General features: G+C 43.6%; 2 protein-coding genes across 2 annotated transcripts; one reads left to right on the top strand and one right to left on the bottom strand.

Annotated features, from left to right (window-relative positions):
• Positions 1–3,567, bottom strand: rcvrna (recoverin a). Its single transcript, XM_036552280.1, has 3 exons — positions 2,121–3,567; positions 1,274–1,385; positions 1–1,008 (listed from the first exon to the last, which is right to left on the bottom strand). Exons 1-3 carry the CDS (start codon positions 2,499–2,501, stop codon positions 890–892), a joined length of 612 nt encoding a protein of 203 aa, XP_036408173.1. The 5' UTR covers positions 2,502–3,567; the 3' UTR covers positions 1–889.
• An 18,528-nt stretch (positions 3,568–22,095) lies between these two features.
• Positions 22,096–27,426, top strand: LOC118794117 (germ cell-specific gene 1-like protein). Its single transcript, XM_036552279.1, has 5 exons — positions 22,096–22,396; positions 23,977–24,024; positions 24,853–25,005; positions 26,194–26,305; positions 27,126–27,426. Exons 1-5 carry the CDS (start codon positions 22,096–22,098, stop codon positions 27,424–27,426), a joined length of 915 nt encoding a protein of 304 aa, XP_036408172.1.
• Positions 27,427–27,965: the final 539 nt, after the last annotated feature.

The following is a 27,965-nucleotide window of genomic DNA, read 5'->3' as shown; positions in this document are numbered from 1 at the left end:
CTTCACCAACAAGAAAGCATATTTCTCTCCAGTGAATGAATGACAAACATAGGTCATGGGTGCCATGTAGTGGATTCATTTACCTGCTCTTAGCACCATGACAGTTGTGCCATCCAACACTGCTCTCCGTGCCACATCGAACCGGACCATAAAGTTAAGAATGTTAGCTGAAAATGGAACCCAATGCAACCAGACTTCGAAGCCACCCTTCCAGTGACTACCACCTGTTTCTTCTGCTAATCACAGACCGTGTTTTTCATCAAATTCACCATCAGATAACAGGTCTACTGTGCAGGTTAAATTTTATACATTTTATACGTTTCATAGTAAAAATCCATCATTCCCAGCAAGAAGGGAACTAAAAGAGCCCAAGCTTAAAAGACATTTAGAATATTATTCCTCTTAGAATATTACCTACGCTGCCGCAAGCCCCCTGTGAGGATTTGTTGAAAATAACCTTGAGATTTTAAGAGGATTGATTGCAGGAAAGGGACAGGTACCTGAAGACTACTTCCGGCCAATACGGAGAGCTTTCTGCATTTCTCTCAGCTTCATTACACAATTGGCCTGGTCTTAACCTGGCCACCACAAGGCAGTGATGGGAAGCAGTGGTTAGGAACGTGGAACTGCAGCCAGGAAATGACAGGTTCAATTCCGAAGCCGCAGTGTTGCACCCTTGAGCACGATGCTTATTGCTATGAAAGTATTAAAGGTAAAGTGTGCCAAACGCCCCTGATGAGACATCTGTAAATGAATTAAGTGTAGAAGTGGGAGGGGAACTACACATTGAAAGTAGCCACAAGCAGCTTGGATAGCACAAGTGTGTAAACAGTGAAGCTTTGAACAGTCTTTTTTCCAGGGGGAAGGGGGAAACTAATACGTCCATGAACTAATGCTTTTTCTCCTTTAACTTGTCTTTGACTTTCTGTGGTTCATCGAACTGTATCAACCTCAGGATGTCTTTGTTTTCCATGACTCCTTGAATAAACTCTCCTTCGGCGATTTTGTCTGCAAAAGAAACAGTATAGTATTAATAGTCAGGTCGTAAACGAGTGATCAAATGAACTTTACTGTTCTCCGAGCAGTGGAATGCGTGATGCTTGAGATGTCGAAGTGAATTGTGACGTAAATAGTGCTAAGGGCGAGATTTACAACTCAACTGTATTACAAAAATATATTTGTTATTTGTAAGCAAATACACTTCTGTATGCCAAATCAAATGTGTTTGGCGTTTAAGACCTAACATTAACTACACTGGAATAATCACATTTACCGTTATCTTGCTTGCCGAAAAAGTTCCAGATTTTATCCGCCCTCTTTTCAGGTGTGTTCTCGTCTTCAGGGAGGATCTTTTGGTCTTCGGTGGATATCATGTTGAATATCGACTACATGAAGACAAGAAACACAAAAACGGTCATGTTGAACAATGACAGCTTTAAATTTTAAAAACTTATAAAAGTTGGAATATCACGTACACAAGCTTTAGCAACCAGAGACCCTAATACTTTCTTCACACTACAACATAAACCAATTAGATCAAGTTAGAAGAAGTAATCTGTCTCTAATTCCCTTAGCTGGGATTAAAATCAAAATTTAATTATTTAGTGTAGTAAGAAAACAACATCGCCACTAGCGTTTGTGGACCACGGATAATTCGTAGTAATACTTTAACACTGCATTAATGCGATTTTCCTTCGAGTTTTAAAGTTTTTTCCAGTTGTTGTAAAGTTCTCAATCTTTTACTTGAATACACCCAATAACACTGTATTGTGATTTCTATATCATGTGTTTCAAATCGGCGTCAGGATAGTTATCGATTATTGCTGTCGGAGAAATCGTGTAAAATAATCTACCAATCTACCGTTGCTACTCTAGCATTATATTGTGATGTTTGTTCCCTGCCCAATTAATCTTCAAAATTCGTATTAAAATTTTATTAAAACCAAAAAACAGATTCTAATAATAATTTTTGTTGCATTGAGGTATACACAGTAATATGCGTTGGGCTCGTGCTCCGGCTTCATAAAGGTTGACGCGCTTTGTAGCAAAAACTGGACGAACCCACACCCGCACTGTACACTTCAGGCCACATAGCCGTAATGCAGGAACACACACCGTACCCTGACGATTTCCTGAATCTCGTTTTTGCTGATGGTGCCGTTCCCGTCTACATCGTAGAGAGCGAACGCCCACTCCAACTTCTGCAGCGTCTTCCCGGACGACGTCAGATGCAGCGCGACGATGTACTCCTTGAAGTCCAGCGTGCCGTCGCTGTTAGTGTCGAAGCTCCGAAAGACATGCCGTGCGTAAGCTGTGGGATCAGCGTCTGGAAAGAAGCTGGCGTAGATTCCCTCGAACTGCTCCTTGGTGATGCGTCCGCTGGGGCACTCCTTCAGGAAGCTTTGGTACCAGGCGCACAGCTCCTCTTCGCTGTATTTAGTGTTGAGCTTCAGGTCTTCCAGGAGCTCCTTGGACAGAGCGCCGCTCTTCGAGTTGCCCATCTTTTCGAGACACGCTCAGTTGAACGGGGTTATTCGTTTCACTTCCTCTGGCTCTGAGACTCGTTTTCCCCACGTACGACACGACTCTGCTCCCTGACGGTTCCTGCAAAAGTGCTGCATGGGATTACGGATATCTCTTTTTAAATCCAGGCAGGCTTTCTTAAAGATTAAGGGGATAACTACGTCACGCAAAGTTTGACATCTTTTCCGAGGGCATGGTGGGATAGTGTCGTAGCAAGTGGACAATGAATCATTTCTGTTGTCGTGAACTCGCAATTATTCCTGCGCTATTTCCTTAACATTTAGCGACAATGCACTCTCTTTCCTCACTCAACAAGCATTTTTGCTCCTGTCACAACATTTTGTTGATTTCAGCAACTGTCAAATTTATAGTGTTTAGAAACACCGGAAAAAATGAACGTTTGATTTATTTGTCCCTCGACAACAATGATGCGGATGCATGCGACTTTGAAGAGGGGCTTCAGTTTAAACCCATCATGTTTCGGAGCATCCTACATCCCTAAAACTTCCATACATCTTCATGAGGCCATTTGGCGGAGGTAAAGTGTCCCCAGCTGTGCAGAATGCAGACACTGCCCTGATTTGTTGGGTGCATACTAATTTACGACTGGTCTCGTTAGCAAACGCTAACCACACGTCGTGCGATGCTGGGACCGGCACATCAGAGGAATCTGAGAATCGGGGAAAGGCTTTGTGAGCGCTTCAGTATCTAGTAAAGCAGGCTAATATCGCCCGCGGTACGTACAGAATACAGAGCGCCCTCCTGATAAAATCCTGTGGAAGAGAGTGCATCTCATGTGGTCAGTTCTTGTTTCAGCGCACCTCCTGAGAGGGGCACCTCTTCTCTCTTTTAGATTTCGTCTTCTAATTATTCCCGTTTCTCTGACAAAATCTGACTCCCTCTATGTCTTTCAATGAGATGGAATGAACATCACAGTCTCGCATTACCTCATGCACTCCTAAAGACATTCCTGTTTAGACTATTTCATTTCCGTAGTTGTGTAGTTTTCCTACTTTTTGTACCTCAGTTGCTATATTCATTTTACCTAGCTCCTTCCTCTTTTTAATAAGACACACTATATCTAAGAAGTCATGTTATTACTCCTATATTAACAAATACTAAGAACCTCATATATACACATACTGGTTTGATGCCATTGTGGTCTGCATGTCTACCACGATGGCCAAAGGCCAAAGGTTTAAACCTCTTCTGATTGATGTGGAAAGACACCAGTGGCAATAGTCAATAAAAGAGATGGGATTGTGAAAGGATTGTGGGTAGTGGCCTTGTGACAAACTGGTAACCTCTCCAGAGGGTGAACTGCAAGTCAAGCTGCTTTTGGAGCTGGACATTATGGGATAAGCAGAGGGGGAGACAGCCACCATAGACAGAAAGCTTCTTGTCCATTACCCCTGTCTCTTGTACTTTGCAATGTATGCTGGGGGGAGGGGGTTGTCAAAACCTTCATGGGTTCACGCTTCACCCAGATTGTCTCCTAGAAATCTTCCTCCCTTTTCCCGTTTGTGGCCTCAGTGTTTTTCAGTGGTCAGCCCAACGTAGACTTTAGTCTATAAACAGGTTGTAAGGAAAAACAAGGCGCAATTCCGATCTTCGTGGAAAAGACTTCTTTATTTACAGGAACGGCAGTTGTCAGAAATACGTGAAAACCCACTCTGGGTTCAGCGGAGTCAATCTGAACCCCGAGTTGTTGCTTAAAACTCATTTTATACAGTAAGTGTTGTCGGACTGTTGCTTTGAATGCAAATGAAAGAGGAAACTGATGAAACAGCTCACTCCTGGGCCTCACACCTTAGCCCATTTTATTTGTTTGTGGGCTCCTGGTCACCACTAAGTTTACCTTCTCCCAGCCATTTTACCATTTCAAAAGGAGAATGGCTGGAAGACCCCCAGACTGTCATCAGATAGTGTTTCCTGCATCAGGTGTTAAACAAAGGGTTGAGCAGACAGTTGAGACAAAGGCTGGATTTACAGACTGTTATCTTGGTTGCTTCACAACCTTACAAGGTGTTCTTCTGTGGCAATATATAAATAATTTGTGACAGTTCATTTAACTAGTATTACACTAACATGACAGGACAGATATGTAGGCAAGGCTGCAAACTTTTCATCCTACCCTCCTTCATGAGGGGGCCATATTTGACATTTTTAGAGCTGTGCTGTCCTCAAAGCTGCTTAAACCATTAAACCGGCATTGTGATTGTGCCTAGACAAGAACCAATAAGCAAATTAAAGGAAAAGTCCAAGAAAGTTTCAGCCCTCTTTTTCTGAGAGTAGGAGAAAGAGCCCTTGTTTTATTTAAAGTGCTGCAGTATATCACAGTGTATTGCATGTCTACACTCACATCTGCAGGGAAACCTTCACAGGTCAGAGAACTAAAACTTTCACCTTGTGAGTAATGAAGCTGATAATGTAAAATTCTGTGAGAATGCTCAGTCTTGCCAGTTCTGTATTTTACACCTCACTGTTTCCTCACTCAGTGTTGGTGATCTTGTACTCATTCTTTTAAGTCCTGTACCAACACCTGCTGATTCCCTAAACACTTGCCAGCCCTGTACTCCTGATAATCAGGATTCATTCTTCTTAATCCTGGGCTCTCATTAATGCTGCCCTGACTGTTGCCAATCTAATGCTCAGCTTTTGCCAATCCTGTTCACATGCTGGCAAATTCTTTATGTGCTTCTCACAAGCCTGTACACACTGTTGGCAATCATGCACTTTTGCGAATCTCATCCCACCCAGAGTTACTCACAACTGTGAAACTGCTTAAGACTTGACTGTGAATAGATTAATGTATTCAGGGAAGAAAGAGATTTCCCTTCTGGGGAAGATGCAGTCCAGTGGTGATACTGAAACATCCAAAATGTGCTCACGAGTTAACTGTATGCATACTAGCCCATCCCGCTGCAGAGGTATTCATGTAGCATTCATCATGAAGCATTTTAACAAGGTACACCATTCTCTCAGGATTCTTAAAAAGTATAATGTCGTTGAAGAATCTTTTTATTCCATAAATCTCATTGTTGATTCTCAAACAAGGTTCCACAACACTGACTGTTTTTGTGCTAAAAAGGCTAAAAAGAAGAGTGCTGAACAGGCTTTATGAGAGCAAGCAATTTGAGAATGTTTTGGCTCTTGGCCGCAGTCCTAAAGGGCTAGACCATAATTAAAACCCTGTTACCCACAGACAGCTTTGCTAATCCTCCATCTGCCTCAACTGATGCAATATCACAGAACGAGTGGGAAAATAATGGAATGACTTACAGCAATGAATATTACAAGATATATATCATACTTATTTCTTATATAAGTCCATATCCATTTAATATTCAACTAAAGCAATACTGTTAGCTTTCAGTAAAGAGATGGGAAATTAAAATAACTGAAAGATCTTATAATGAAATTTAAAAAATGACACAAAGGAAATGACAATTTCTATAATTTTATCATGGCCCTCATTCTGGGTCATTGCAAGCTGACCATTCACTGTTATTCTGCCATGTGGAAGATGTCATTATCAAAGCTAATTATCAAACACATCATCAAAAGCACAGCAATAATTATAAATTATTCTACTTATAATAACTTATGAACTGTAATATCAAAATCTAGGCAACATATTACATTTGAATAAAGTTTCAAGAAAATATTACAGTATTTTCAGTGTGTGTATTTGTGGTTGTCTTACAACAAGGCCGTGGACTTTGTGAAAATGCCATACTCCAGCAACCTGCTTTTTATGTAGAAGTCACGTCATCATGTAATCTGTAGTCGCGACAAAGGATGAGGATGAGCTGCCATTGAGATACTGGCCACCTATCTACGTATCTATGTGGCATCTGCCCAGATCAACCTACTTTTTAATAATCATCGGACGACACATCCTGAAACTTGGGCCCACTAATATTTTTGCAAGTCTACATACTATGAAGATCAGTGGGTCTGTACTGATGTAACGAAGGTCTGGCCTAGACGAGTGCAACCACTTGCTCTCATATTTTGAGTCAAGTTGTCAATCAGTAAGAACATCTCCTGGACTGCAACCTGGACTTCAAGGGGTACATTGCTCGCACATCATGGGCCTGCCGATTCCTCCTCCACAACATCAGGAGGATTCATCTGTTCCTGATAACATACGCGACGCAGCTCCTTATCCAGCCCACAGTTCTCCCTCGACTAGACTACTGCAACGCTCTCCTCACAGGCCTCCAAGCCTGTACCACCCAGCCTCTCCAGCTCATCCAGAACGCAGCTGCCTGATTAATCTTCAACCTCCCCAAACTCTCCCACATTACTCCCCTGCTTAAATCCCTCCACTGGCTTCCTGTCGCTGCCAGGATCAGATTCAAGACCCTGACCCTCGCCTTCTCTGCAATCAACAGGACAGCCCCTACCTACCTCCAAGAACTCATCCAGCCCTACACACCAGCCCGACCCCTGCACTCAGCAGCAACTGGACGCCTCGCTCCTTGCATGATCAAGGCAGGAGGTGCTCGTTCTGCCAGACATCGGCATTTCACCTACATCGCTCCCCAGTGGTGGAACGAACTCCCTGTCCTGCTACGGACAGCTCCTTCCCCATTCCTTCAGACGGGGCCTGAAGACGCACCTCTTCAGACTCTCCCTGGTCTGACCCAGCACACAATTGCGCCCCCCCCCCCCCCCCCCCAATCAGTGCTGTCGTAAATTGCTGTGCTTTTTAAATTGTTTCTTGTTGCCACCTTTACCCTGACACTCATTGCGCTGTCTGAAGTTGAAGTTTGCTGTTTGAAGGTGTATCGTATTAGTTGCCCTATACGCTGTAGTTGTACAAATCTGATAGTACTGTGTCCTCAAACAGACTTTGCTCTCAGATGAGAACTGTCTCATTGTGGAACTGTACACATCCTGTCCCCGTACTGTCGCAATACTTACTATATGCACTTTTGTAAGTCGCTTTGGATAAAAGTGTCTGCTAAATAAATAAATGTAAATGTAAATCTCTATGGTCTTCTAGTAAGTGGTCGTGCCCTGAGGTGGCATTTGCCTGCTCCGGTAATCTTCTGAGCCCAGATTGAGTTGCGTAGAGCTTGTGCGAGATTAAATGCTGACCTAATGTTCAACCCATTATTAGCCTGCATCCCCTATTTCTGTCTCTTCAGCATCAGAGAGGGAAAGAAGCCAAGGTAACAAGCTTAACGAAGGTGTCGTGCCCATTGATAATGTGGAGGACAACGGGGGAGCGGATGGGTGGCACGTGCATCCTCATGACAATAGACAATGTAAATACTTGCTTGTTGTTATGTATATGTGCATATCATTTAAATATAACTTGTTCTTATATTTCTCTACTTTGTTTTTCAAGTCTATAGGGAAGGGGCATCAAAAGAAAATAATTAGGGTAAGGGACAAAAAGATGGAATATTTACTTACCTGTTGCCCCCATACAGTTCCATCCTCTCTTTGTGGGTGGGATTGGAGAGGTGCCGCTCTTTGCGCGCCTGCGTGACTGAAACAGGAAAGACAGTGTTGGACAGCGGTTGTTAGATGACAGATTTTCACTGTATGCTAACGATTACGTTAAAAAGCAGCCTAGGATTACACCAGTGGCGTTATTAGGTCTGATCATTTCGGGCTACAACCCTGAATATTTTAAGCCTAGCTCCGAATATTTTCGCCCTGAAAAAGGAGGTGTTTATACCAAAACAACAGACAGACTGTGTAACAGAGCGGAATTTGACTTGCAGCGTCCGAAGTTGTGATAATATTTATTTATTATAAAGGTAGATATAACCTCCCCAACCTACCGATGCCAATCTCCCTTCAAAAAAAAAAAAAAAAAGACAAGCCCCAGGCAAACTTGATTTAGCCCCTGATTTTTTCAATAGTTAGAAACACCCCTGGGTTACACCATATAAACACATAACGACAACGGAATATGATTAGTCATCCATGTGCATTTGAATGAAGTTGGTGTCTCTAACTCACACGATTTGGAAATAGTGAGCCATCAAGCAAAGCAGTGATAAAACATGGAAACTACAGAACAATGATATAATGTATGATATAATGTACAAGTATTTATAGTACATACGGGTTTGTTATTAAACTATCCTGTAAACGAGAATTAAACATTTTCTTTTGAAAACAGATTTTAAATGAGTCATTCATTCTTACTGGATGTTGCTTGTAATCTCTAAATATTTCAGGTTTTCAACATTAATTTGGCTTTTCTGATTTTGCACATACTTCCTCCGGGCTAAAGTGACGTGGATATGCGATGAAATTCGTCAATAGAGAATGTGAAGTTAACGGCACGCAGTGTTGAATTTTCTTTAAGTGCCATCTTCATTAATTGGAGGCTGTGTTTTGCTTTTCTGTCGTGATTCTGAAAAACGTCCCATGGTAGGTCAGTGCTGCTGCATGAAGAACTGCTATAGTAGGTCACACCGTCATTCAGGGAGAAAACTGGACAATGGAATACGTTTTTTCGACATTCCTACATGGAAAAAACACGAAGGGAAGCAGGTTGAGGAGGTGACGAGAAGACGCCGGATGGCGTGGGTAGCTGCAGTAAGAAGGAGGTCCAAGATTATAAATCTTTTTTATTAATAATGCAAGTGATCAAACCCACTGCCTATGACTCAATAAAACAATTGCATTGCTGGATGTTTTTGAAAGTTTTGTATTTTGTTTGGTTTAATAATTGGGCCAATTTTGATAGGTTTAATAATTGGGCCAAAAAGAAGAGTGCCACCTTCCTTTGCGAGTATGACTGTGCTCTCGCAGTTTGCCGGCTTGTGACTTAGCAGATCTTGCACCCAGCCACTGCAAAACTTCATGAGCTTCCAGGGATTTATAACTTTTAAACTCACGCAAAGTGTATGAACTCAGTCCAAAAAGGAGATAATTTACAATGTCCAAGTATGTGAGTGGAGGTAGTGCATCGGGGTCTGTAATCCAGTCTTGGACTGCCAAGTCACATGGATCTATGTTATTTATCGTTGTTAGTTTGTCCAAATACCGTTGCTTGGCATTGCAATTTAATTTCTCCCAGTAGGGTCCGTTTTCTTTCTCTTTTCCCTTCTCCATCTCTTCCCTTCTCCATCAGATTTGAATGATTTAAACAACTTTTTAGCCAAACAAAACAAAAGGTATACAGGTAACCACCGTAGCAGGCACAGGTAAACAGAGCGTGTTCCTCACAAAATGGTACCCCTGTCCCAACATGCAACACAGCGTGACGTATATTCACATTCTCTATATATGAACTGAGCCAAAAAAATAGTGTATCTCTGCATATTTTTTCGAAGCAGTATTTGTAAAACTCCAAAATGTCCCTTCTATGAGGACTTGCATTACAGTGTAGCGGACTCTATGGACATTATTCACCATAATCGGTGGTTTGGTGGATGTTCTACACACGCAGTGATATTTTCTGCCATTCTGTGTTAGGTAGACTTTAAGAAATAGTGCTTTCTGGGTAACGTACTGCTACGTTTGTTTATTGTTTGGGGAGCACGATCTTGGTCTCGCTCGCAGTGTGTGCAAAAATAAATGACACATGCATCCATGTAGTGAATGAGAGAAATTGTCTGTCTCTACTTTCCTACAGTTCCTACACTGGTGACCCCGACATTTGTCTGCTGAACGTCTCCAGAGACAGCTCTTCATAAACATGACAAAAAACTGTCAACTGTTTCTGCGACAGCTGCCTTCTCAGGTATGGGCTGCTTTGGCCAATACCGCCATCACTGACTGCCGTGCTCTGGCCGAGGAGGCTCATAAATTTTTCCTGACTGGTCAACAGCACTGCGCGGCCGTGGTCAAAAACCACTGCTTGATCGACGCTGTCACCTTCTGTTTGTATGTGTGTACTCTCAGTGGAGCGGACTCCGTCAGACTGTCTAGCACGCGAGTTTTTCCGGCTTCTTGCCGAGTTCCCAGTCCTCACACAGCCCACCTTCTCGTCATCCACCGCCAAGCATGGGGTGGAGCACCGCATCGCCACCACTGGCCTACCAGTCTATGCCCGGGCTCGGCGCCTCGACCTGGCCAAGCTCACCACCGCCAGGGCAGCGTTCGAGATATGGAGTGCCTCGGCATCATTCACCGCTCCAACAGCCCGTGGGCTTCACCCCTCCACATCGTGCCGAAGTCTGGTGGCAGGTGGCATCCGTGCAGCAATTCAATGACGACTCAATGACGCAACAACGCTGTCCTGCATATCCAGGACTTTTCCGCCCACCTGGCTGGAAAAGTTATCTTTTCCAAAGTGGACCTCGTCTGTGGATACCAACCAGTGCCCGTCTGCCTGCTGGACGTCCCCAAAATGGTGGTGATCACCCCATTTGGGCTATTCGAGTTCCTGCACATGCCATTCAGCCTTGCGCAGACATTCCAGCGCCTCATGGACTCGGTGCTAAGGGACCTGCCTTTCATCTTCGTCTATCTAGAAGACATCCTCATCGCCAGAACCTCCAAAGCGAAACACCTGTCCCACCTCAAGACTCTTTTCCAGCGGCTCAGCCAGCACGGGCTGATCGTCAACCCAGCGAAGTGCCAGTTCAGGCTTACCACCATCGACTTCCTCAGACACAGAGTCACCAAAGACAGGGCAGCCCCCCTCCCATTGAAGGTGGACGCCATTGTGAACTTCACAGTCAAGTCCCTGCAGGAGTTCATCAGCATGGTGAACTTTTACCACCGCTTTATCCCCCGAGCTGCTCAACTCATGCTGCCCCCTGTATGAGGTCCTGAAAGACAAGGCCCCAAAACACAGTGTGGACTGGTCCACAGAGAGGGACAAGGCATTTGTAGATGCTACGACTGCTCTGGCTGATGCAACAATGCTGGCGCACCCGTCACCCAAGGCTCCGATCACCATCACCAAGGATGCTTCGGACTATACCGTCGGCGCAGTGCACAAGCAGTGGGAGAGCGGTGCCTGGCAACCACTTGCTTTCTTCAGCCGACAGTTATGCCCCAGCGAACGGAACTACAGCACCTTCAATTGGGAGTTCCTCGGCCTCCATGGTCCACCCGCCAGCAGCAACAGCTCTCCTACATCTCGGAGTTCACCACGGACATACAGCATGTAGCTGGCAAAACCAACCTCGTCGATGACTGCCTCTCCCGGGCCATCGCAGGGGCCATCCAGTTAGGACTTGACTACGCCCGCATGGCAGCTGACCAGGCCACTGACCCAGACGTGCAGGCTTTCAGAACGGCTGTCACAGGGCCGTTAGAGGATGTGGCTTTCGACGATGCTGGTACCACGCTCCTGTGTGACGTCTCCACAGGTCAGCCCCAGCCCCTTGTGGAGGCAGCATGTTTTCAACACTGTCGATGACCTCTCTCAAAGTCAAGTCAAAGTCAAAGTCAACTTTATTGTCAATTCTCCAATATGCACAGGACATACGGAGGATTGAAATTGCGTTTCTCTCAGGCCCACGGTGACAATACAACAGTTCGACATAACACAGTGACACTCAGAGACAAGAACAAGAATTTTCACAGATATACAATAAACACAAATGGCTCAATAACACAGACATAAATAAAATGTGTGACATTAGAGACAGAACAAGCTACAAATATTTACAGCAAGGGCATCAAGGCACATGGTAGGTTTAGAAATATAAAAATATAAATATAAATTCCACAGGATATGATGTAGACTGTCAGCCGGGCAAAAAGCCATCTCAAAGACTGGTGGCGGCCAAGTTCATCTGACACAGGCTCAAAAAACATGTGAGAGACTGGGCTGACATCTGCGTGGAGTGCCAGCACTCTAAAGTGCACCGCCACAACAAAGCTCTCCTGGCGCAGTTCCCGGTGCCCAAAAGGAAGTCTGACCGCATTAATGTAGATCTGATGGGCCCCCTGCCCCCCTCCCTTAGCTTCACTTACCTTCTCACCATGGTGGACAGGACCACTCGATGGCCAGAAGCCTGGCATCACTGTTGTCGACGACGTCCACCAAGGTAGCCTGGGCATTCATCAGGACGTGAGTCGTCCAGTTCGGCACCCCATCTGACCTCTCCTCCAACCTGGGGTCACAGTTTACAGTCTGAGCTCTGGAACTCAGTCGCAGAGAGCCTGGGGGTGAAGCTCCACCGCACCACCGCGTACCACCCACAGGCCAACAGGTTGTGTAAGCGGTTTCATTGCTCTATGAAGGCCGCTCTTCGGGCCAGCCTCAAGGACCCAGCAGCTGGGTCGACAGGCTGCCGTGGGTCATGCTGGGCCTCAGGACCGCCCCTAAGGAGGACCTCCAGTCCTCGTCCACTGAACTGGTTTATGGCCAGCCGCTGCGGGTCCCAGAGGATTTCGTCCCCAACCCCACGGCTCCCTGGTCTGCAATCCATCAACTGACCACGCTCCTGGATAACACCAGGGTTTTCGCACCAGTCCCCACTTCGCAACACGGCCTCCCACAGTCTCACGTCCTCGCAAGTCTCCAGTTGGCAGAATACATTTTCATCTGCCACAACGCCCACCATGGACCCCTGCAACCTCCCTATGACGGCCCATTCCGCATCCTGGAGACCGGGAACAAGCACTTTGTCGTGGACATCGGCAGCAAGCCAGAGAACATTTCTGTGGACCACCTCAAACCAGCTCACCTGGACTTGGACCGACTTGTTGGACTGGCCTAGCCCCCGAGGCGGGGGCGCCCTCCTACCCTGCACCCACCCCCCAACAAGGCTCCTAAGGCTGTTCTACACGCGCATTTATATTTTCTGCCATTCTGTGTTAGGTAGACACGGTCCCTTTAAGAAATAGTGCTTTCTGGGTAACGTAGTGCTACGTTTGTTTATTGTTTGGGGAGCACGATCTTGGTCTCGCTCGCAGTGTGTGCAAAAATAAATGACACGCATTCATGTAGTGAATGAGAGGAATTGTCCGTCTCTACTTTCCTACAATTCCTACAACAGAAAGCAGTGAGCAAGGTAGGATATTTGTATTTCAGTTGTTTTAAACTGTACATACTGTGTGTGAATGAATGGCAGTGGGGGGCTGTTTGCATCCACCCAGTAAACCATATTCATACATTTCATATCATGTATCATATCATATATTTGCATTTCCTAATTGAAATCATGGTTCACCTCGTTTTATATTCAAGCACCTTTGAACCATTTCCGTGTGAATATCCATCAGCCTGACTGTCCATCATCAACCCCCAGAGCCTCAGATTTATCTCAGATTTATAAGAACAAATCGAAAATTGTGTTGTGTGTTGTGTCCTGTTCGTGCAGGTTGGATTAGCCGTAATACAAAAAGAATGATCATAATTCTAGTCATCATCGTGTATCAGTCAGAAAGAAAACATCCGTCTAAATCCCACATCTGTGGATCTTTCCATGCCTCTGGATTTTGCAGAGCTTACAAAAGAGGAAAAAGTTCCTATTTGTTAAAGCTGGACTGTGCAGGTAGCTGTTGCATAAACAGCTCTTGTTGTTCAGACAAGATGCATTGCTTAATATCCACTACAGCTCCACTTGTCCTAATGACACTTAATCATGAAACCAATGAAAGGAAATGAAAGGAAAGGAAAGAAAAAACTTTTTCATAAAGTTTTAAGTAAGGCCTGCACCTGTTCCAGTCCTAAGTTTAAGACCCTGAAGCTGGGAGCAGTTACGGCAGGCATTCTTCCCTTTAGGGGGCTTAAGTTTCCCTTAAGCATATACTTTTCAGAATACAGATTTCTCCTTAAAAGTAAAGCACTATTGATAAGTAACTCTAAGCCAACGCTGGTCTGATTACAATGATAAAGATGAGAATAAGTGTAAAGATATGTTCATTACTCAAGTTCAAATACAATGAGCTGGCCACAGGACAAACATAACAACATAATGAGCTCAACCACACAGCGCTTAAATACATGTAAGCATTTGGCACTGTTTAAAATGGCTGTTACAGAGATTTTTCGTATTTTTAAGTATACTGATTTTGATTTTGATGTACAGAATTAATTTTAAGCAATTCAAGTAAGTACATTGAATGACTGGTGTGACAAGAGAGAAGTCGCCCTTTGGTACCTCTGTTAACATATCACAAATCTTTATTGTGAGTTTTGGGCATCATTATCATCCACAGTGTAGCCTGCCCTTAACAAATCCTACTGCCTGACCTCCTCCTGACCTGCGCTTATAATGTCATTGTACACACATTCACCCAGATGTCCAAGGGATTGTGACCCTGGCTGCTTTATTGCTTGATTTCTGGTCTTCCATTAAGTTAAAATCACTTGCTGTCAGTTCAGAAGTGCAGCCTTCAATCAGTCAAATTCAATTTACCCATCAGATACCAGAAATGCAAAGTAGACAATAATGAAATGGGTCTATGTACTCCTTATAGTTTAATAAGGGCATTCCAAGGTCATACGCTGAGAACCTAGGGAACTAATACGAGTGTATGAAAGTACATGATTATGAATCAGTCTGGAAAGAGCCATCTATTTTACAAATAGAGAAGAATACCTTCAACAAGGATGTAGAAATGAATTTCTATCTGCTATGTATGTATATATATATATATATATATATATATGGACAAAAATATTCCGATATATATATATATATATATATATATATATATATATATATATATATATATATATATATATAAAACTTGTTTTTTTGTATTATGAGGATGTCCAGGATAATAAAAATGGAAAGTGTTTAAATGCTTTAAAAGGGCACACATCTGCACACGTGCGCACATACACACACATACACACAGAATTTGAAATTGTAATTAAATATCTTTCCAGACAGCCATGGCTTTCCTCTTTGTTTTGTGAGGCGATTTCCTCTATGAAACTGTCATAACTAAATTCTTTTTGAATTGATGAGACAGAAGCAATCAATGTGCAGAAATCCCAACACATCTTGCAGCTTGCATTTGCTTCAGTACTACGGACAGCACCAACTCTTAGTCACAGTGTGTGGCATTTTAAACTGTGACAACTGAATTTGTATTGGGGCCAAACGAGGACAATGGCCTTAGCTACCTTTTTTACTTGGCAAGCATGACATGCCTCACAAAGAAGATAATCTTAACATTGACATTTGAAATACCTTAGTAAGCCTTCAGTCCAGAGGTTGCCCATTTAATTTACTGATGAGCTCCTGTGGATTCTGAAAAGCAGGCAAAACCCAAATTTGTCCAGCTCCAGGAGCAATGCACTCATCCATAGAGTTCCCAAAATGCTTTTGATTTCAGTGTAGGTATTATGCAAGAGAACAGCTGTATGTAGGTATGTCCCAATTTGATATTACCATCCTGCACCAAACCCACTGTGCAAACAGAAGAGAGTAGAATAAACCATAAAAATCTCCAAGGTGGAAACCAGTTTACCAGAAAGAGTCACAATCAGAGAACATTAAAACAGCTACATAGAAGCAGAATTGTCTCAGCCTAGTCTGGTTTACGGCAGGTTATGGTGCTAACACATAATCAGCACACAAAAGCAACAAGAACAACTATAACACCCTATATACACCGATGAGCCAAAACATTATGACTGCTCACAGGTGAACCGAATAACGTTGATCAAGCAAGGGCACATGCCAAGGTCTGGGTAGATTAGATGGTAAGCGAACAATCAGTTCTCGCAGTCAACTTTTTGGATGCAGGAGAAATGGGCGGGAGTAAAGACCTGAGTGGCTTTGACAAGGGCCAAATTGTTATGGCCAGATGACTGGGTCAGAGCATCTCTGAAACGGCAAGGCTTGTGGGGTGCTCCCAGTCAGCAGTGGTGAGTACCTACCGACAGTGGTCAGAGGAGGGACAAACCACAAACCGGCAACAGGGTGTTGGGAGCCCAAGGTTCATTGATATGCGAGGGCAACAAAGGCGATCCCATCTGGTCTGAACCCACAGAAGGTCTACTGTGGCACTGAAAGTCACTGAAAATTTTAATGATGGTTATGGGAGGAATGTGTCACAACACACAGTACATCGAACCCTGCTGCATATGGGGTTGCATAGCCGCAGACAGGTCAGAGTGCCCATGATGACCCCTGTCCACCGTCAAAAGTGCCTACAATGGGCACACGAGCGTCAGAACTGGACCTTGGAGCAGTGGAGTCTGTTTTCTTTTGGATCACATGGATGGCCGTGTACCTGTGCGCCGTTTACCTGGGAAACTGATGGCACCAGGATGCAATGTGGGAAGACGCCAAGCTGTTGGGGGGAGTGTGACGTTCTAGGCAATGTTCTGCTGGGAAACCCTGGGTCTGACCATTCATGTGGACATCAATTTGACACATGCCACCTACCAAAACATCGTTGCAGACCAGGTACACCCCTTCATGGCAATGGTATTCCCTGATGGCACTGACCTTTTGTAAGGATTTTGTACGGCAGTTAGCGTACTGCCAATATATACCCTTACATAAATAAAAGAGAACCAAAAGTTATGTGGGCGGGTCGTTCCTTTACTGACATACGCAAAATACACTTTTTACAGTACCAGTTAGTAAGCAGTGTGTATAATAGTCACCAATTTGTTGGCTCAATTGTCCGCTGTGTTGAAGCTCCGGCATTGTTCTCAAAAAAAAAAAAAAAACAGCGAAGGGGAAAAATGGCATACTCGATAGTAACGAAAGGCCTGCTCCTTGCAAGCCAGCCGCAGCATGTCAGTCGTCCGGGGAATCCACAGCCAGGTGCTATGTGAGATGCCGGTTGCCCTCCACTTTAATGAGCAGACCAGCAGCAGCTCCACATAACCACTTAGCAAGCTAACAATCGAGGATGCTACACGATCACTTTGGAGAAAAATAGTAAACCACATAAATGCAAACTTAATAGTTTCCAGACTCATTTTCTTGCTGCTTACCACTTTCCACCAGACTACTGCTTTTTTTTCCGCTGAGCATTACCCCATCCCATAATACTCGTCTTCACCCTTATTGGTTCATCACACTTGCACTTGGTTGTACGTTTTCAAAATAAAAATACAACATAAAGGACCCAATGCCCACTAACGTTAACTGTATATAATGCATATTATCATATACAAAAGTATGAACCGTTACACTCTTTCAGCAGGATAATGCCCCCTGCCACACTGCCCACATTGTTTGGGAATGGTTTGAGGAACATGATGAAGTGTTCAAGGTGTTTCCCTGGCCTCCAAATTCTCTAGATCTCAATCCAGTTGAGCATCTGTGGGATGTGCTGGACCGACAAGTCCAATCCACAGCAGCTCCACCTCTCAACTTACAGGACTTGAAGGATCTGCTGCTAATGTTTTGGTGCCAGATACCACAGGACACCTTCAGGGGTCTTGTAGAGTCCATGCCTCAGCGCGGCACATGGAGGACCAACAGCGTATTAGGCAGGTGATTATAATGTTTTGGCTCATCAGTGTATAATTATAAATGCAGTGCAATCCAGTCATTGGAATACCTATTTGGCTTAGGCATTTAAGAATGTTCCTCATCATGTGCACTTCAATGGCTAGGGCAAGCATGCTGCTCCACTCATGGAGCCAGCCTTCTTCATCGTTGGTTTTGTTAACATTTCTCCCCCTAATGTTCCTCCCCTAGTATTCAGGGAAATGGTGTGTCTCTCAAGAGCACAAGTACAGTAACGTAACTCTCTAGATTGACTGGCAGTGTGGTGTACGCAGGCCTCATCCCTGACCCGGAGAACTGTCTGGTTTTTATTGCAACCAAGCTCTTAATTACATAATTGGATGAGTTATTATAGTAAATTAATGCATCTGAGTCACATTACACATCATATGAATGCAGTCTGAATGGTTAAGCTCTGAGTACCTCAAGCATGTGACCATAAATGCATGAATACAACAGAATAATTAATTTAATTGTGTGATTATACAATGTGGTTAATTACATGATTGTGTGATCTGGGGGAGATCAAAAGTGGAAACATCTGTTGCAGCCCAGGTCAGTCCCAAGTGGACAGGTTAGGGAGGTAGACATAACAACAGTAGGGCTGTAGGTTCAAATCCAACATGGAGTCTTACTTTAGGGTGAATTAAGGTGAACCCGAATTTGCCTCAATAAATATCCAGCTATGTGTAGAAAAATACACCAAGCTATAAGCTGCTACAAAGTTCTCTGGAAATACGGGAGGTCCACATTACCAATTTACATTGCTTGCAGGGCTGAGGAAGTTAATATTTCACAGCACAATGATGCATGCAGACACACAGGAGACCTGCTCAATGTGTGGCTGCTTTTGCACTGTGCTGTTATAATTCATTTAGAGTCATTTCAGGCAGCTTCAGTAAGAAAACTTATTATATTATCTCACACAAGTACACAAGTACAGTTTTGGGCAGTCTAGGTCATTCTACAGTACTTCCTCTATTTAGTTACACATTACACTTAGCAGATGTTTTTATGCTGACTTACATTCTCACAATTTTACATGCTATCCTTTTCATATTCATGTACATGGGTATTTTGATTCATGTCAAGTCTCTTGGCCAAGGGTAGAACAGGAGTTGCCCACCAGGGAATCAAACAAACAGCTTTTGGGCTACAAGCCCTGACCCTTACCACTGCACCACACTTCTAACAGAGACAAACGGACAGACGCTTCCACCCACAGACTCAATATTATGTAAGGTGGCTTTTTGAGATTACCAAATGCTGCTGCAGCTTGGCCACTCTGTTCATCCCATTGGGATTATATCCCTGCAGTAATTTCTTTCCCTGAATGCCCTGCAGGAGCCGGATCACCTGGACCCACTGGAAACCCAGGCCAGATGCATCAATCCCACCAATGGCTCTAAATGTCATTACAGTTTGCAGTGGGTTTCCACCGGTCATATTTGTCAAACCTGGCTAAGGTGCTTAGCTAAGGCTTTGCGTCCTCAAATCTGTACATGCCCGAAGTTGAATTAACTTAATGTGTTTCATTTGCATGTGGTGTAAAACATCATCATTTTGATTTAAGTATTGAAGATTACCCTTGTATTTGACATACTGGGTTTTTTTATATTTTAGATAGGGCTGTCCAACAGTTGGTTTTTCTGTCATAACTCATTTCATTTCAGTTTGTAGATTAATAAATTGTACTTTCTGTACTGAAAATAATTAACAGACGATGGTGTTAAAAGTCATAATGACCCATGTGGGTGGTCTCCCACGAGATTCCCAAACTGTGGATAGGGACGCACTAGTAGGTGGTCAGAGAGGTTGTGGAAAATGCTGTGCCTCTTCCATAGATGTTCAAACTATTTCAGCTAAACTCTTTGCTAACAGCTGTACATGTTGATATTATGACATATATTTTTTGAAAAGCATCCATACGTTAACATATTTCAGGCTTACTTTTAATGGGTTCATTTTAAATGTTTCCATTAATTAGAGGGTCAGGATTCTGGAGAGGCTTAATCAACAAGGCGTTTATCTTAAATGCAGGCTGAGAACTACAGTCAGGGTTCTAAACTGGTCTTGTCATCAGCCAACGATGACTAGGAGCCCACTGTGCAAATTGGTTTCGTCAGGGATAGGGATGGATAGGTCAGCCAGGGCTTCCTTGTGTAACTGCTCTCAGGCACCCTGTGAATCATCAAATGCCTGCAGGCTGCAAAGACAACATCGGTGGAGCAGGCCTTACCCTCCCATCTGCATCCACTTCAGTGGGCTGAGAAAAATAGCCATTATCTACATGCTAGTGTTAACAGAGGATTGTGTGCATCTTGCTTCAGCTCTCCTTTGCGAGCGCAAAGGTGTGATGACACAAGCCTAGTGTAAAACTGGCAATTTCAAAATAGGGTTTCATAAAAGCCACAAATGGCCAGAGACAAAAGTCATGGATCATGGGGCGTGGGCTTGTAATGTTTAGGAACCCCTGCCCCAGTATTTGAGCAGGTTACAGAGGGAACACAATGTGTTTCTCTCTCTGCTGAGGGCACATTCACTTCAGGTCTCAGTGAAGGAGTCTGCAGTGGGAAGTGCTGGTTGGCTGAGAGAAGCAACATGAAGGATTCAATACAGGATTCATTATAGACTTAGAGATTTCATATGATTTTGGTTTGATACACACTCACTGAAATCAATATCTTTCAAGAAAGCAGTGGTTTTGTTCTTTATTTTTGCAGGGATTTACTGAGTAAACATGGTGTAACTCAGGAAAATTTAAAATGATTAAGCACATAGTATTCCCTTTGCTTTGAAAGTTCATGAGCATGTGGATTATTTTATAAGACCTTTACTTTTCAATAGATAGCTCTTGTTGACTTGTTGAATATCTCACTAGCTGAATGTTAGAATGTACAAAAGTAATAATCCTCTGGAACAAAAGGCAAGATCTGCTTTCTCTGAACATCTGTCATCTGCTAAGCATATTTCCCAAAGCGGTTTCCCTTTTACAAAATCCCACATCAGAATGGCACAACCCACATGCTGCAAGTTAATCATCCAGCAAGGAAATCTCCATTAAATTCAGTATGAATCCACAAATCCTGAATGAAATGGTTTCCCCTAGAATGAAAAGTGTGGTCTAGCAGGATCTCCTCAATCACTGTTACTGGTCTGCAAGCATTCAAAATGCGCAGAGCACATTTGATTTAATGAAACATGTGCCAAAATGGTGTGTCACACTGTTATATCTCTGTAATTATATAACATGGCTAATTTGACCCATGATTTGGAGAATTATCTTATCTTCAGCTATTTAGTAACACTCCTGAACTCCTGATGATAAAGCTTAACTTGTGTTTACTCATGAGGGAAAAATATTTTGTTACTTTCTCAAAAATTATTTCAAGTAGTTAAAAGGACATATCAGTTCACAAAAATGAACTGTAATTCAGATTTGAAATTACAAGAGGAAAAGCCACAAGGGAAATGACAATCCATGTTCTGATATCACCTGTCAATGCCCCACCCCCCCAGCCTCAATCAGGCCCTACTGTGGTTGCTTGTACTGCCCCCCCTCCCCCTTTCCTGCTGCTGTTTCAAATGCCAAATACCAGTAAAGAACCTAAACCTCTTACACTGCGCATTTGGAGCACTCCAACCCACACATCAAGCAGCAGTAGGAGGAGCGAGAGTGAGACAGAGGGAGAGAGAGAGAGAGAGAGAGAGGAGAGAGAGGATTGTATGGAGAAAGAGAGAGTAGAACAGCTCTCTTAATTTACTGACCCTGCAAACCAAAGAGAGACACAGAGGGAGAGAGTCGAGAGAGAGAGAGAGAGAGAGAGAAGGAAAGGGGGGAAGGTGTGTGGAGGTGTGAGGGTGACAGAGGCAGAAAGGGGGATAGAGACAGACTGTGAGGAGGGAGGGAGAAAGTGATAAAGAGATGGACAGAGAAAGACTGTGAGGACGGAGGGAGAAAAAGATAGATAGTGGGAAAGAGACTGACAAGCAGCTAAAGAGGGGAGCGTCATTTGCAGACGAGACAGAGTGAGGACCCTGCATAAGGCATGCTGTCATGTGTCCACGGCAACGGTGTATGAAAGCGTAGTCACACTGGTGGACCATGAGAATCTGAGGAGCAGAGGGTGGTGGAGAGATCCAGAACCGGGCAGAGCGCTTTCCTGGCCCCCCAACCCCCTCCCCCTCCCCCATTCACCCCACAATGAAGACTGCCCGACGACCACGAGCTTATCTGGCACTCACCCTGAATTTGGTGGCACTGACGTTCGCCGTGTCAGCGGTCACCACCAGCTACTGGTGCGAGGGGACACGGAAGGTGGTGAAGCCCTTCTGCACAGGCCCCGTATCCCCCAAGCAGACTTACTGCATCCGCTTCAACAGCTCCAACCTAAACGACAGCCGGCTGGTGCAGTACATCTGGGAGACAGGCGAGGACAAGTTCATCATGAGGAAGTTCCACACAGGGATCTGGGTGTCCTGCGAGCAGAGCATCAACATGATCGGTAAGGGACTCTGAACACCACCCGCATTCAGCTGCATCCACCCCCAAAGACACACACACATATTTACCCATATTGCCCCGAGCGCCCTGTGACCTGTGACCAGAGCCTTGACATGATCAGTGAGAAATTCCCTCCCTGCCTTCCTCCCTTCTCCTCCTAAACCAGTCTTTCTTAAAGAAAACCTGGGGCTGTTCCCTGAAAGGTTAATAGCAGTTAACTTTATACAGAGAATTAAACATATTCACCCAATTGGATCTTGAAGTTAGTTCCTTTTTTTGGGGGGGGGGGGGGGGGGGTGAAAAGTCCATTAGACAGAGCTGTAATGTTATTAAACACTTGCTGAGTAAACAAGGCACAAGGCCAAACAAATGCTTTCCCTGCAGTTTTAATTAATAAAAGGAATATATGTATATATCCTTCAGAGGTGGAAAACCCCGGCTTCAGAGAGTAAAAGTCCTACCATGTATTTGTTCTAGCCATTCACTAAACAAGGTGATTTCACTAATTAGCTCCTCTACCTGGCCGAAGAGTTGTGCTAATTAAATTCAGGTGGTGTAGTGCATGGGTGGAACAAATACGTGGCAGGACTTTTACTTTCTGAAGCCGGAGTTTTCCACCTCTGATATCCTTATGTACAGTTTAATTCATCCTATAGATGCTCTACTGACAGCTGATATATAAAACTATCCCAAAACTGTCTTTTTGCAGAGTTTGCTGAGTTAAAAACTCACCTTTATGTATTCTCACAACCACAAATGTAGCACCAATGTATATTGCTGCTCAATGTGGAGAAAATCCATGCTGTTTTTAGTCAAGAGAGAGTGTGTGCTTTCTGCTTTCACATTGCACTGGACTGACGGGAATCCAATGTTTTGTTTTTTGTAGTAAATGCAAAATGTCACAACAAATGTTATCCTCCAGAGAGCCATGCAATCTCTCTTTTAATTCTGTGTTCTCAGCGGCGATAATGGATGGGTCTCCTTTTGCAGGGTCTCGCTTGGCAAAAACAACTGAGAATTTGCTGTGTCTGTGGAGACACACACTGGTCCAGTTATTATTATACTTCAAAAAGCTCCTTTTGAATTGGGGGAAGTGGAACACGCACCAAAATGTAAACCACAGAAAACATGATGAAATAAAAATAACCAGAAATTCATAAGAAATAGGCACGCATAATCTACAAACAAGTTAGACAGAAAACTCCTGATGGGACTATATACAGTACACAGATTGAAATGCTCTCATATGGGATTTGTATGGAAATTATGCCAAGTAAGAATAAGAACATCCCAATGACATAATTCCAGATTTGTATGTGATCGGCAGTATAGTATTTATTTTCTGGAAAAATAAAGGCTTTTACAGTGGTCTGATCAGTCAGTTTTAAAAGGGTGATATTAAACACCTAGGTGTAGGTGGGGGAAATACCGTTTCTATTTTCTGTTATAAAAGTCAGGTATATTAGCTGTCATGTAAAATAACCGTTACAAGTAATATTAAATAATTTACACCCTAGACAATCTTGTGGCTGGTGAGCAATGCAAATAAAGCATGCTTCATTAACTATTCTCTGATTCCAGGGTTCACCTGCAGAAATTTTTTAGAAATCGCACCTGCGCATGAAAGAGGTGAGTACTGTATAAACATTTGCAGGGCCAGACCTTTAGAGACAACATCAACATAATTTCTCTTCTTATTCCGCTTGAGTTTTAACAGCCTAAGAATGTCATAACTATCTTAACTATACATGCAGAAAGCACCTGCATGTCTCTTAGAACAGGCTACATTACGGCCGGTCATGGTTATTTTCTCTGTTTATTTATTTATTTATGAAATGTGAATTGTGGATGATCTTGTACCTTGTAAAGATGTGTTATACTTCGGAGATGTCATCTGACTGTCTTGTGGGAAATATTGCAGTTGAAAATTCACAACCCATCACCACCATGTTAATAGGTGGGTCTGGCTTTGAAGCTAGACCCACCCATTCTAATCTCATATATGTTGACTCCACATGCCCACTGCAGCTGTTCTGGAGAGCCTCATATCTGGCATTTCATTCAACCAGGAATGACTTGGACTAAATAAACCACATAGACTGTAGACTGTCCTTTCACTGTACAAGCCTGTGAGGCTATGACCCAGCAGGAGAGGGAGAAATGGGTAGTGTTTCGCAGATGGTGGATGTCAATTGTTGTCAGGTTTGAGTCCATAGCACAGCTTTCTAGACAAGTGAGAGTGCTGACCAGCTGTACTGTGAGTTTCTTGTCAGCCTGGGAAGAGTGGGCTAGTACTGTGTTCCACAGCACAGTTTTCACATCAGAATTTACATAAGATGAGGCAGGTTGGACAGTATAACCTGTCTGAGGTCTCTCTGTTCTATGGGTTTGTGTGCCCAACCTTCACTGTCACAGTCAAAGTTCAAAGGTCAATTACCCACCCCCCACCCCCCACAGGAGTGCTGTGGCTGTGCATCGTGGCAGAATGCTTTTACATCGGCCTACTCTTCATGGGCGGGCTCCTCATGTCCTTGGAGATGTGTTGCTGCTGCAACCTCATGAATGGACTCAAGATGAATGCCTTTGCTGCAGTACTCACTGCCCTGTCAGGTAATCCCATGCTATTCACTGCCCTGTCAGTTAATCCCATGCTATTCACCACCCTGTCAGGTAACCCCACGCTATTCACCACCCTGTCAGGTAACCCCATGCTATTCACTTCTTCGTCAGGTAACCCTGTGATATGCACCACCCTGTCAGTTTACACTGTGATATTTGCAACCCTGTCAGATTACACTGTGATATTTATCACTCTTTCAGGTGACCCCACTCTATTCACAATTCTGTCTGGTACCAGCACCATTACATATGGAAACAGTATATTTATCATTAAGTTAGGTAATGGCTCCTGAGTGGCTCAGGCAGAACCTTGGGCATATAGTCCCCCCCCCCCCCCCCCAGCATAACTGAGCATCTAATCAATACTTATAAATACCTATTTCCAAACAATGCACTCTTTTCACTATTAATGAATCATTTTATTTAAGGCATAACATGAAAGGGAGGACTGTTTTCTTTAATGATAGTCTTGTTCAGGAGTTGTTTCAAATACATATAAAATTCAGTTAAATTGGTCTCTTTCCTATTACAGCATCAGCGGCTTAGAGAGATGGTACAGCCGGTGTCTGTATAAGTGTGTTATTCTTTTAAACTGTATCATGAGTTCATCACATGATGAAGAACAAATGAGGCCATGCTCAAGACATGATTAGTTATTGACAAGAAGATGGCATGTACAATTACACTTTGCTTTGAAAGCTAATAAATCTGCCTTGCTGCTGACTGTTCTCTTAAGCCTAGCACTCTTAATGAGGACCATGTTAAAATTATCTGAAATGTACGTAGTACAGTGTGTATTTGATCCAAAATATATTTTCATACATTTCATGTATTTTATGAGAGAATATTATATGCCTGATGACATGCTACCCTCCACACTGATTTATTATATTGTACATGCATATACTGTATATTACAAAATTTCACAAGGAGGGACAGCACCTGAACACAAATGTCCTGAAAGACGCTACACTTGTAATGATAGCCTCAACACCCGGTACGAGACATGTGAAACTTGTTCTTAACAATTACTTCCCTTAACTGATCTTGGATCAGAAACAGAACTTTACACTACATGGTTGGGGTTAGAATCAGGGGATAGGCAAGCTGATCTTGGATGTGTTACCATGGGCAGAGAAGTATTGGAGGCATTCTGGTTTTGATGTCCTCTTGCTGCAGGGCTGCTGGGAATGGTGGCGCATATGATGTTCACCACCGCCTTCCAGCTGAGTGTGAGTCTGGGCCCTGAGGACTGGAGACCCAAAACCTGGGACTACAGCTGGTCATACCTGTAAGCATGCCTACAGCTCATTGCTAGTTTCGATATTAATGCCTATCTTTTTTAACTGGGGTGGTACTGAGTTCTCTTCTTAGAGCCATTGGAAAGAGAGGAACTCTACTGTCACTGCACTGTAAAAATAAAGAATTTTTTCTGAAGAAAAACGTGGTCTACAAATGGATCTTTATAATTTAAGCTTTCTTATGTATCATCTTTTACAATATGACTCACAATAGGAAATTGAGTAATCTTCGTATCTGGAAGGGGTAGACATTTTATTATTGATCCTACGGGTGCAGTTCTCTCTGACTCACACAGCGGACATAACAGCTGTAGCAGAACGGAGTAGCTTCAAATGTACTCAGGTATTATCGTGCAACATTTTTTCTTAGCTTCGTCAGTTTTATGTGCCTTACATTGTGTGAAATCGTGTGTGAAACCAAGTATGGTTACTTTTTGGAAAATGGGAATTGTTGCAGGCCCAGCTCTATGGGGTGCTTCCCAGTTGTCTCCTTATATCCTGACGTCTACATAGTATTCATGACTTTTTGTGCACCCCCGTGGATTGCAATTGCACTCCTCTGTATTTTCTCTTGGTGCTGAGGACAAGTATATAAAACCAAGAAAACTGATGCACATCAAACTGCCTACTGCTTCAAGGCGCTGTTAGAAAAAGACTATGTGTAGCCTTTTATGAATATTTTACCAGAGGACCATAGAAATAAAATAATTATGATTAGAACAATTCAATCATTCAACATATGTCAGCTTAACCACACCTCTACGGCCGTTAAGTCATTTCATGTCATTATTGGGTTTTTTTCTAACGCAGTTTGGCATGGTGCTCTTTCGCCGCTTGTATGGCGTCTGCAGTGGCAACGCTGAACAGGTACACGAAGACTATCATCGAGTTCCGACACAAACGGCGTGTCTTGGAGAAGCACCTGCGACTGGAACAGAAGCTGATGGAGCTGGACTCCCCGCTGTGGGACCTGTACGTCAGCTCCGTCCCCAGCACCACCGAGGAACTGTTGGAGCTCTCCAGCAAGCCGTCCGATTCCTCTGTCTTCCTAGAACCGAATGGGATGGCGGACCTACCGAACCCACCGGGGCAGCCAGAAGATTACTGCTGACCCCCACCTGAGTACGACCGCTCTCGACTGCCATACCATTCTTTCCATTCGGATAGGGATTCTCATAGGTCTCGGTACTGCATTTGAGTCTCTGGAATTCATTTAGTTCATACAGTCTTACAGAGACGGAGAACACTCCGCTCTAACCAGTAAAAGGGAATTTTGCCTAACTGAGGTAATTTGATATGCTGTTCCATAACTTTTAGACAGTCAGGACTCCTCTGCATTTTCTCGTGTTTCGAATCCAGTGAATCCTTTGGGTATTCCAGAACCAAAGATAGCATATGTCTGTCCGCTGGAAGAGATGTGGGGACTGGGCCGACTCAAAGACTCATATTACCATCTAGATTAGCAATCACTCTCCCATAATATGAGAGGAACCTTCCAGACAGTTCATATAAAGATCAGTGAATCTGCGCAATATTTTCTCCACGGGACAGAAACATTTGGTTCTGGAATATCGAATTCGGCTGCAGTCATTTCTTTTAAAAAATCCTGACTAAAATACAAAACTTTAAAGTCACGGAACAAGAGATCAT

The sequence above is a fragment of the Megalops cyprinoides genome, chromosome 19 (genome assembly GCF_013368585.1).
Source record: "Megalops cyprinoides isolate fMegCyp1 chromosome 19, fMegCyp1.pri, whole genome shotgun sequence".
In the NCBI taxonomy this organism is placed as follows: Eukaryota; Metazoa; Chordata; class Actinopteri; order Elopiformes; family Megalopidae; genus Megalops; species Megalops cyprinoides.
Note: the sequence above shows the minus strand (reverse complement) of the source record. Positions and strands in the feature narration are given on the sequence as shown.

Excerpts from the sequence above, each read along its gene's own strand:
- LOC118794117 (XM_036552279.1), top strand. The coding sequence starts at position 22,096 with ATGAAGACTGCCCGACGACCACGAGCTTATCTGGCACTCACCCTGAAT. Across the intron at positions 22,397-23,976 it reads GCAGAGCATCAACATGATCG|GGTTCACCTGCAGAAATTTT; the intron begins GTAAGGGACTCT and ends CTCTGATTCCAG. Across the intron at positions 25,006-26,193 it reads AGTACTCACTGCCCTGTCAG|GGCTGCTGGGAATGGTGGCG; the intron begins GTAATCCCATGC and ends CTCTTGCTGCAG.
- rcvrna (XM_036552280.1), bottom strand. The coding sequence starts at position 2,501 with ATGGGCAACTCGAAGAGCGGCGCTCTGTCCAAGGAGCTCCTGGAAGAC. Across the intron at positions 1,386-2,120 it reads AGATTCAGGAAATCGTCAGG|TCGATATTCAACATGATATC; the intron begins GTACGGTGTGTG and ends GTCTTCATGTAG. Across the intron at positions 1,009-1,273 it reads TTTCGGCAAGCAAGATAACG|ACAAAATCGCCGAAGGAGAG; the intron begins GTAAATGTGATT and ends TTTCTTTTGCAG.